The 12051-nt window shown below is 35.9% G+C and overlaps 1 protein-coding gene across 1 annotated transcript; it reads left to right on the top strand.

Annotated features, from left to right (window-relative positions):
- Window positions 1-5184: 5184 nt before the first annotated feature.
- On the top strand, window positions 5185-6123 carry LOC116599536 (olfactory receptor 5B3-like). Its single transcript, XM_032359423.1, has one exon. It carries the CDS (start codon window positions 5185-5187, stop codon window positions 6121-6123), a length of 939 nt encoding a protein of 312 aa, XP_032215314.1.
- The last annotated feature ends 5928 nt before the right edge of the window (window positions 6124-12051 follow it).

Raw genomic sequence — 12051 nt, 5'->3', positions numbered from 1 at the left:
GAGTCTGTTTTCTGTTTGTCACTTGTTTTCTTTGGTCATTTGTTTTGTTTCCTGAATTCCACATATGACTGAACCACATGACATTTTAATGCCCACACTGCACCTCAGTTATGAGGTAGGTGATAACATTTCCTATTCCAAAGTCTATCCTTTAAGAAAGGAAATAGTATTCCAAACATATGATATCTGAACAAGGATGACCAAGGGGGACCATAAGAATTTTGGGACCCTGCTCATAATGAACCTTATTAATTACATGTTGTATGTACTCTACTATATGACAATGCAAGCCTATAAGTAAACGATGGGATACACAAACCCATGAATAGAAGCATATGCAAGAGTCCCATATGTGCACATAAACACAGGAATGGAGAATTTGTTCAAGAACTTGTACGCAGTCTGGCTAGTTTCTAATAAAAAAGTTCAAATAATCAACTTAAGTGTCAGAATATAAATTTATGCCTAACTTTTTTTTTTTTCTCTAGTTGAAAAACTTTCAAGAGACCAAAATGAAGCAGTGGATATTATGCACAAACAATGAATCATGGAACACTACACCACAAACTACTGGGGTACTGTATGGTGACTAACATAACATAATAAAAAAAAAATTTTTAAATACATATTTTTAAATAAAGATATATGCTTTTTGGGGTACATTTATTTAGAGCTACAAATTATAATATTTCAAAGGAATTAATTTTTCTATCTTCTGTACTGTTGTTAGAAAAAGTATAATTACAGGATAATTTTCAAAAGCAAGAGAACAAGAGTACAAGAAGACATGATCAAGAAGATTTTGTTTGTTCAAAAGAAGAAATTTTGTTTGTTCAAAATTGGGAGGGAGACAAACCATAAGTGACTCTTAATCTCACAAAACAAACTGAGGGTTGCTGGGGGGAGGGGGTTTGGGAGAAGGGGGTGGGATTATGGACATTGGGGAGGGTATGTGCTTTGGTGAGTGCTGTGAAGTGTGTAAACCTGGTGATTCACAGACCTGTACCCCTGGGGATAAAAATATATGTTTATAAAAAAAATAAAAAAATTAATTAAAAAAAAAATTTCTTCAACTCTACCAACTCTTCAATTGTGAAAGATGAATACAGTATGATATTATATTTCTCTCTGGAAATACTACAAAGTGGCTAGTTTCCCTCATGCAGGGACATTTTGCTTTCAGATGAGCTATGTCACATCTTGCCACTCTCCTACTTGTACCTTCCACTTCACTCACACTGAGTTCCCTGCTGTTCCTGGACAATCAAAGCTCCCTCTTGCCTCAGGGTCTTTGTACTTGCTGTTGCCAATTTTCAGAAAGCTTCCTTACTTCCCTCAGGTCTTTGCTTAAATGGTACCATATCATAGTCTCCCCACTCCCCATGAAAAATGTTCCCAACTTGCTTTACTTTTCATAGTCCCAATCACTCCTCAAAATTTCTATTTACTTGTTCATTAGCTTGTTTATTTATTTACCTACCTACCTAGAATGTATACTGCACAAGTAGAACGGCTTTGTCTTCTTTACTAACAACTTCATCCCCTGTAATTAAACTGTGGCCTGGTTCATACTAATTTCTCAACAAACACTTGTTAAATTAATGAGTAGACTAATTGTTTGTGCCAGCAGTAAATATACTGGAACTACTGATAATTAGAGTTGATTACCCCTTATTTAATTCTTTATTTTTTTCATTATATAACTTTTTAGACAAGAACTTTAGAGCTTTTCATTAAGATGTGGCTTAAAAGTGATAACTTCTTATGGAGGCGTTTTATAAACCCTCCTTTGCCTCTTATTTACAGACACAAGTGTGTGAATTACAGAAGAGGTAATCTTATCATCTTTATTTTACAAATAAGAAGGTAAGTGATCCTCTAAGGACACAGAAGGAATGCAAGGTAGGTACAGAAATTGAACCACGTTAATGTTCTTTCTTCCATTTTCCCCTGTCTTAGAGAACTTAGAGCCTTATGACCGTGTCCTAAGAGTAGTAATTAGGTGTTATTCTGCAGCTGAAATTCTGATTCAGACCCATTGCTCAGAAATGGTTCTTCCTGCTCTCCCAGCAGACAAGTGAGCATCTATATCCTGTAAACATTTTAAATTAGAACTGTAATCCATGCAAAAGTTGTGGGACTGCTCTACCTACTTCAAGTTCTTTGGGGGCAGAAATAGATATCTTTAATGTTTTTCAAAATACTGAGGTGAGATCAGGGTATAAATGAAAAAATTTCCATCAGGAGGGAATTTACTGGTACTTAAGGACCATCATCCTTCTTTCCTAAGGATATGAACAAAAAAGTCACAGAAGAGTCTCTAATTAATTTATTGGTTTTTATATCCTGCTCTCTAAATGCTGACCTTTCATCAATGTAAACAAAAAAGCAAAATGAACAAAAAACTGTGAGTGTAATAATCTTTTTAAAAGATTTAATTAATTAATTTATTTACTTATAAAGCATGCAAGAGTGGGGGAAGGGGCAGAGGGAAAAGGAGAGAGAAACTAAAGTAGATTCTGCACCTCAGACTGACCATAGAGCCAACAGGGGACTCCATCTCATGACCTTGAGATCATGACCTGAGCTGAAATCAAGGGTCAGATGCTCAACTGATGGATCCACCTTCATGTCCCCAAGTAATCTTTACAACAAAATTTCTAATATGAATTAATAAAATCCAAATGGTATTTTAAACTTTCCCCTACCATCATAAGCTTATTGTTACCAGCACATCCACACATGGTGACAGCGACTGGCTAAGAGCAGAGCCTTTTAATTACACAGAACATGGATTTAACTCTTGAATCTTGACACCTTCCCAGGATAACTGTGTAATTTTAGAGCATCACAAATCTTCTCAAATCCTCATGCTCTACAATGGTGAAGGAGGAATAACATTACAACCTACCATATACACACACACATTGACCTATAAAGCCTTTCTTATTGCTTGTAGAACATAGACTAGGCTCCAAGTGGACATGTGTGTTAAGGTTGGCAAACAATGTTATCAGGGAACAGACTTGTGCAGGAAATTTTCCAAAGTTTAGGAGGAAGATTTTAGTAGTTAGCAGAAGAGGGATACCCTTCCAATGCTTCAAATGCAAGGGAACAGATTTATATTACTGTTCTATGGAGGAGCAGATTCAAATGAAATATTTTATTATGTGGCACTTGCCACCAAAACAGATCTGCAGGCTGAAGAGAGCCCATAGACAAGGAACTGTCACCCTTGATCTCTGATTCTGCTGTGAGATGCAGTCATGAGAGAAAGAATGAGTTATCCAGGAGAGGACTGTCATCCAAGCTAAGGTATAGATTTCAAGGAAGATTTTAAGCAAAAGAAAGCTTGTGTGGACCTGTTGGGGCAGCCGATTGCACGGGTGAAAAGAAAACAGACGGAGAAATCCTGGAGATCACAGAAAACCTCTGAGGCCCTTGTGTGTGAGAAAGGCAAATTAAAGAGACCATAAGACTTCATATATCACACACACCTGAAGCTCTACAGGGTGACACCCATTTTCCCCAAAGCAATGTAAACACAATCATCCCACTCTAAGAATAACACTATAGCTCATGAAACTGTGCTAATCACCCAGATATTATCAGCTTTTAATTATTATCTTATTTTATTCTCATTATAATGCTGTATTATAGGTCTTATTACTGTCTTATTTTATTTATTTATTTATTTATTTATTGCTGATGGAAATAGGAGGTTCAGATAGGTTAAGATTGATGGCTCCTTGTTATTAAATGATAGTAGGGCTGCTATGCACCTCATCCTGGAACATAAGCTCTATACTCGATTTTGTTTCTTCCCCTCATATAGCCTCTGCTGGCTGTCATGCCCCTACTGCTCTACTATTTCACCACATCTACTATGCATATATCTCTTGGATACTTCACTAGGAAAATTCAATGAATTTGTATCAGTGGAGACAATGAACAATTGCACTGAGTTAAATTCAATTTGATTCAAATACAGTTTAGACTATCACCACTCAGTGTGAGCTCAAAGGTTGGCTTGGCCCCGAGCATGGCTTGTTAATTAATACTCATTTGAAATATAAACATTTACTCAACTTCTGTGCATCATAGTTTGTTTTTCTCCCAGCTTTTTTTGTTAAAGTTTTAAGTAATCTCTATACCCAGCATGGGGCTAGAACTCACAATCCCAAGAACAAGGGTTGCAGGCTCTACTGACCCCTCTGTGCATCATAATTTAAATGAACATAATAACAAATCAAATTCATAATGTTCTTGAGAGGATGTGATGAATATACAGATCTTCTGGTACTTAAAATGGGGTTATGTCCCTAGAAACCCATTGTACATTGAAAATATCATAAGATGAAAATTCATTTACTACATCTGACCTACTGAACAACATAGTTTAGCCTCTCCTACCATAACCATGTTTCCAGCTCTTAACATTAATGCAAAGTTGGGAAAAAATCATCTCACACATAGCCTACTTGATAATGACGCATTGAATATCTGGAATTTGTTGAATACAGTACTGAAAGTGAAACACAGAATGGCTGAGCTGGTACAGGATGGTTGTAAAGGTACCAATTGTTGGACCTCATGATCATCTGGCTGACCTGGAGCTGTGGTTTACTGTCCTTGCTCAGCACCAGGAGAGAGGATCATATTGGCTATCACTAACCCAGAAAAATATCCAAATTCAAAATTTGAGGTATGGTTTCTACTGCAAGTGTGTCACTTTTGCACCATTGTCAAGTTGAAAAATCATTAAGTCAAATCATCGTAAGTTGGGGACTATCTGTACACCTACTGTGTCTACGGCAGTTCCTGGCAAGTCAGCAGCATGCAAGTATCTGCTTTACCAGGCTTGGAAAAAGGGAACTCTATTCATTCTGGACAAGTCATCTTGATCAAGTTAGTCAATTTTCTACACCTCATTTCACAATTCTATAAAATTTTAGAATTGAGGAGAAGCTCCCTACTTCAGAGTCAACAGTTTGTAAATCTACATGTAATTAGTGCATTGACTTTGTTGTCAAGCTAATGTTTTATTTGGAGAATCTTGAAATACAAGTTATTGCTCTAATGAAATAACACACACTATATGTACACTGTCATTGTAATTTTTTTTTGTTTATCACCCATTTATTTCTTCTTGTAGCCACAGAGCATTAGTGGTTCTCAACATTGATGGAGAACAGGACAGAAGTGACACAGTTCATTCTGCTGGGACTAACCAATGACCCAAAACTGCAGCTTCCCCTCTTCATAATGTTCACCCTCATCTACCTCATCACTCTGGTTGGGAATTTGGGGATCACCATGTTGGTTCTGTTGGACTCCCACCTCCACACTCCCATGTACTTTTTCCTCAGTAATCTGTCTCTGATGGACTTTGGTTACTCTTCAACTGTCACTCCCAAGGTCATGGCTGGATTACTTATAGAAGATAAGGTCATCTCCTACAATGCATGTGCTGCTCAGATGTTCTTTTTTGTAGCCTTTGCCACTGTGGAAAATTATCTCTTAGCCTCAATGGCTTATGACCGTTATGCAGCAGTGTGCAAACCCCTCCATTACACCACCACCATGACAACAGGTGTGTGTGCTCGTTTGGTCATAGGCTGCTATGTCTGTGGTTTCCTGAATGCCTCTATCCACATTAGAGACACATTTAGTCTCTCTTTCTGTATGAATAATGTAATCCATCACTTTTTCTGTGATGTTCCAGCAATCATGGTTCTTTCTTGCTCTGATAGATATGTCAGTGAGCTGGTTCTTGTTTATGTTGTGAGTTTCAACATCTTTTTTGCTCTCCTGGTTATCTTGATTTCCTACATATTCATATTTATCACCATCCTGAAGATGCACTCATCTACAAGATATCAGAAGGCTATATCTACCTGTGCCTCCCAACTCACTGCTGTGTCCATCTTCTATGGGACAGTCATCTTCATGTACTTACAGCCCAGCTCCAGCCATTCCATGGACACAGACAAAATGGCATCTGTGTTCTACACGATGGTCATCCCCATGCTAAACCCTGTGGTCTACAGCATGAGGAACAAGGAAGTCAAGAATGCATTCATTAAGACCATTTTAGAGTCAAAATTATCTCTAGGATTGTGATTTTAATATTGTACAATGTGCACTAACTAGTTACAATAAGGCCATAGTGAAATTAAGCTCCTGATGTGGTAGCCTAACTTCTTCAAAACTCTTTTGTACTGGAAAAAAAAAAAAAGCAAACGTTATGTATACAAATAAAAGCCTGAACAAGAATGATTAAGATGTCTTAGGGCTTAATTTTCAAAATTTTATTTAGGATATGGATTTAGTCACTTATTCTACATGCATTTTTCTACTGCATCAATGTAGAGACCCATAAAATAAGTGCACAGATGAGACCATGAACAGAAGTGCATGCGTGTGCCCATGAAGATACATACACACTGGAGTAGGAAATTTCCCAAAATTAAATGGAGTGTTGCTAGTGTTTTATAATAATAATTTTAATGTTTATTTCATGTATTAGAGTAGAAATTTATCTCCTGTATTTTTCACCTCTTTATTTGAATTCTTTTCTAAGAGTCCTAACTTCAGAATGAAAATAATATACTACTCAATGAAAGGTTCTGTTTTGGAGAGCTCATTTTACTGGGAGATGCTTACATATAGCATCTTAAGTGAATTAATATTTCTGTTTTAACTGAGTCATTACATAGAACTAACATGCTCATATTACACTTTTCAAAAAGATAAAACACAGCCAGAGTATGAGAAGATGGAAGAAGACTAGAAGTATTTTTTAATTTCTTCAGATATTATTACCAATTCACACAGTACTTAAAAACTCACTGAAAACTACTAATGTACATTTTGCTTCTGAAAATGCTTTGGAATGATTAATGCTCATATTTCATGTTTCTTTTGTTGATCTAAATTATTTTTGGTGCCTCTTTATTCTTCTGCCCTACTTCATTCACATGATTTTCTTCCTATTTCCTTACAATCTGACAATTTCAATCATGTTCCTGATTAGGACATTTGTACTTGCTTTTCTCTGTGTAGAATGTTCCCTTACTTCTTTAAGATCATTGCTTAATTGTTACACTATTACACAATGTTTTCCTGACCACCTTTATAAAACAATCCCTTTTTATTCACTATGTACACTGTTCTTTCACTCTGTGTTATTCTTCATATCCTTATAAACCTTCATCTCTTATATATTTATTTGTTTCCTTGTTTATGATCCATGTACTCCAACTAAAATTTAAATTCTGTGAAAGCTATGGCTTTATTTGCTTTCTTTACAACACAGTCTTCAGTACCTAAGTGGGTATCTGTTTCATAGTAGACTTTCAATAAATGAATGAATAAAATAATTAAGCTCTGAGTCAGAATGTATTAATATGATAATTATTCAAGCATTGGAGGTTTTAGCATATTATCTATAGCATAAACTTTTTAGATAAATGTATAATGCATTTCAAGAAGAACAGTTGATTTTCTGCTTTGTTTAAATATTTTTATCTACATTTTTACCAAGTATTTGCACTCCAATATTTGGACACAGTGATTTCTTGGCTCCCATAATCAAGTGACTCATCTGTAATAATCTCATAATTTTCAATTAGCAGTGATGTCTCATTAAATGCCAAGTAACACAACAAATAAATGCTAGTAGGTAAATCATAAGAAAGACATTAAATGTGAGATTAAGAGTTAGTATCTGATTATATTTGAAAATTACTTCATACATATGAAATATAATTAACTGAAATGATTCGGAATATCTAGAATATAAACGTGGCAATATCTTTCAATAATAAAAATGATGCACATTCAATATGCTAGTATAATGCACAATTTTTATGCTTTTAGTTTTGATCCTCAGAGAGCACTATATTATACAAAATTTATCCACATAAATGTGTATCATCATCTAATTTGTCACCTCTAGTTAATAGGAGGCTTTAATATTTCAGTATTTGTAAGATTGTACTTGAATATGCTAATATTCTTATGCTACTATTTTGGGGGACATATAGAACAACACAAATATTCACTTACAGTTTTGCAATGATGTTTTTCTTATTGGAAACATATCTACCTATTATTTTAAAAAAGACTTCACCCTCAAATTACTAGAGCTCATACAGCAATTCAGCAATGTGGCAGGATGCAAAATCAATCTGTAGAAATCAGTGGCATTTTTATACATTAATAATGTGACTGAAGAAAGAGAAATTAAGGAATTGATTCCATTTACAATAGCACCAAAACCCAAAAGGTACATAGGAATAAACCTAACCAAAGAGGTCAAGGATCTATACTCCAGAAACTACAAAACCCTGATGAAAAAAATTGAGGAAGACACAAACAAATGGAAAAACATTCCATGCTCATGGACTGGAAGAATAAACATTGTTAAAATGTCTATGCTGCCCAAAGCAATCTACATATTCAATGAGATACTTATCAAAATATTTATTGACATTTTCATGGAGCTGAAACAAACAATCCTAAAATTTGTATGGAATCAGAAGAGACACTGAATCCCTGGGGGAATGTTGAAAAAGAATACCAAAGTTGGGAGCATCACATCATAATATAGCTGACTTCAAGCTATATTACAAAGTTGTGATCATCAAGGCAGCATGGTATTGGCACAGAAACAGACACATAGATCAATGGAGCAGAATAGAGAACCCAGAAATGGGCTCTCAACTCTATAGTAAATTATATCTTTGACAAAGCAGGAAAGAATGTCCAATGGAAAAAAGACAGTCTCTTCAACAAATGGTGTTGGGAAAACTGGACAGCCACATGCAGAAGAATGAAACTGTCTTACACAAAGATAAATGAAATTACACAAAATGAAATATATTATATAAATAAATAAATTACACAAAAATGAAATTGTCTTACACAAAGATAAACTCTACATAAAGATAAAACTCTAAATGGATGAAAAATCTCAAGATGAGCTAGGAATCCATCAAAGTCCTCAAGGAGAATATAGGCAGTAACCTCTTCAACATTGGCCACAGTGACTTCTTTCAAGATATATCTCTAAAGGCAAGGAAAACAAAAACAAAAATGAACTTTTGGGACTTCATCAATATAAAAAGCCTTTGCACAGCAAAGGAAAAGTGAACAAAACTAAGAGGCAACCCACAGAATAGGAGAAGCTATTTGCAAATGACATAACAGATAAAGGGCTGAGATCAAAGATCTATAGGAAAAATGGGCAGAAGACATGAACAGACACTTCTCCAAAGACATAAAAATGGCTAACAGACACATGTAAAAAAATGTTAATCATCATTAGCCATCAGGGAGATTCAAATCAAAACTACACTGAGATATCATCTTACACCAGTTAGAATGGCACAAATTAACAAGACAAGATACGACAAGTGTTGGAGAGGATGTGGAGAAAGGGGAACCCTCTTACACTGTTGGTGGGAATGCAAGTTGGTGCAGCCACTTTGGAAAACACTGTGGAGATTCCTCAAGAAATTAAAAACAGAGCTACCCCATGACCCTGAAATTGCACTACTGGGTATTTACCCCAAAGATACAGATGTCGTGAAGAGAAGGGCCATCTGTACCCCAATATTCATAGCAGCAATGGCCACAATCACCAAACTGTGGAAAGAGCCAAAATGCCCTTCAACAGATGAATGGATAAAGAAGATGTGGTCCATATATACAATAGAATATTATGCCTCCATCAGAAAAGATGAATACCTGACTTTTGTGTCAACATGGATGGAACTGGAAGAAATTAAGCTGAGTGAAATAAATCAAGCAGTGAAAGTCAAGTATCATTGGTTTACCTTACTTGTGGAGCATAAGGAATAACATGGAGGACATTAAGAGAAAGAAAGGAAAAGTGAATTGAGGGAAAGATGAACCATGAGATGATGGAAGGGGAGATGAACCATAAGAGACTGGACTGTGAGAACTAACTTAAGGTTTTGGAGGGGAGGGAGGCTGGGGGTTAGGTAAGCCTGGTGGTGGGTATTAAGGATGGCACATATTGCATGGAGCACTGGGCGTGGTGCATCTACAATGAATCTTGGAACACTGAAAAAATTAAATTCAAAAAACAAATATCAAAAATAATAATAAATATAAATTAATTAAACAAAACCACTCAGTGTATGTAAAAGTCACCATAATTCTCTAAAAGATTGTATTTAGTTATTTGAAAGACAGAAAGAGAACAAGCGAGTACAAGCAGGGGTGAGGGGCAGAGGGAGAGGGTGAAGCAGACCCTCAGCTGAGCTGACCCCCTGGTTGGCAGGCAACCCAACGCAGGAAGAATTCCAGGACTCTGAGATCATAACCTCACTTAACCAACTGAGCCACCCAGGTGCACCAAAATTCACCTTAATTTTTTAAGTGGGGGAGGAGAGAGAAAGGAGAGCAATATTGCCAATGTATGTATGTGTTACACAACATACCAAATTACGTCATTGAATACAGTTTAATTGTTTCTGCCTTATATAATTGGGATGAGGAGAGGTGTTTGCCCTCACAGGGGTCTTTTCCCCCAAGATTTCCATACCTGTACAATTTTCTCCTTGTTCTTGTTCATTATGGGCTGAAATTCCATCATGATGCTACATGATGTTTAAAGTTAGATTTTGGGCGGAGCCCATTTATTCATCATTTATTGAACTAAAACCTAACCTTGTTGTAGACACCAAACTGGGTATTTGCAGTGAGTCTGCAATGACAGGCAGAGAAGACATCCTGAAATAAAAATTAAATTCTTTCATGTTGAAAATTTAAGCTCTTACTAAGGGCTTACATCTGCCCTCATGTGCTGGTCACAAATACAATTCTAAAAAGTCTGTGGGACAGATAATTTAATTATCTCCTTATCATAAATAAGGAAACTGACATCAGTAGGAGGTAAATAATCTTCTGAATACTTCAAAAAATCCATGGTAGATGCACTGCTTAAGTACAGGCTTCCTAGGAAGCCCCATATTAATGATCCTTTCTCCGTATCATCATGCTTCAGAGAACTCAGAATGTCTCGACCAGAACATGAGACAGAATTTCTCCAACATTAATTACAACATACTTTTGGGGCTGAATTTCTGATTGCAGACTCACAATTCAGCACTGTCTTTCCTTTCTTTTCAAAAGTAAGGTAAGTTTCTAGATTCAATCTACACTTGCAGTGAAAACTGTAATTGATGCAGAAGCATTAGGGTGTCTACATCTTCTGTGAGTTTTTGAGCTCCTATCCGGTTGTTTGAACACTATTTCTGAATATTGGCATAAGTATAGGAGCCAGGGGAAAACCCTGTAATCAGGGAAGTGCAGAGAAATATTTCTGAAATTCCACGCTGCTTTTCTTTCTTTCTTTTTTTTTTTTTTTCCATGCTGCTTTTCTTAAGAGGTTAAGAAAACCCTGTGATAGATGGTACTCTAATTAGGTAGGTGTTAAATAAGTTCTATTTACTGTGTGTTTTGTCACTGAGGGGATAGCTAACCAAACACAGTGAAATGATGCTTTCTTTCTTTCCAGAAAGATCATCAGGAAGCCACTAAGACCCTTACATATTTTTCACTATTATTTCCCTACAACCTACTCCATTATTACCTGTTCATCTAGAAAATCTGACAATACAATGATTAAAGCTACAGGCATTAGGATCAGTTGGACAGGTATCTATATCTTAACTATCTCATCCTAGGTGTAGAATTTTAAGAAGACACATAACTTCTCAACTCCTCATTTTCTTAGCAGTAAATAAGGTTATTTGTGTGTGCGCGCGCGCACAAGCGTGTGTACATACCCAATTTATATCTCTTTCTCTTCTGCTCTATTTACCATCATAACCATGATCATTATCATCATCATCAGTATCATCTATTATCCATATTATTTATCTCTTGATCTATGAGACTGGTTACACATAAACAGGAATTTTAAGCTGCTGCTAACCTCAGGAGAGCTATTAGTCATCATAGAACACAGCAAATGATATATATGTGTTATCATAATAAAATATTATGTGGATGAGG

Source organism: Mustela erminea, chromosome 9, assembly GCF_009829155.1.
Source record: "Mustela erminea isolate mMusErm1 chromosome 9, mMusErm1.Pri, whole genome shotgun sequence".
NCBI lineage: Eukaryota > Metazoa > Chordata > Mammalia > Carnivora > Mustelidae > Mustela > Mustela erminea.
Note: the sequence above shows the minus strand (reverse complement) of the source record. Positions and strands in the feature narration are given on the sequence as shown.

Bases quoted from the DNA above. Each gene is read 5' to 3' on its own strand.
- LOC116599536 (XM_032359423.1), top strand. From the start codon at position 5,185: ATGGAGAACAGGACAGAAGTGACACAGTTCATTCTGCTGGGACTAACC.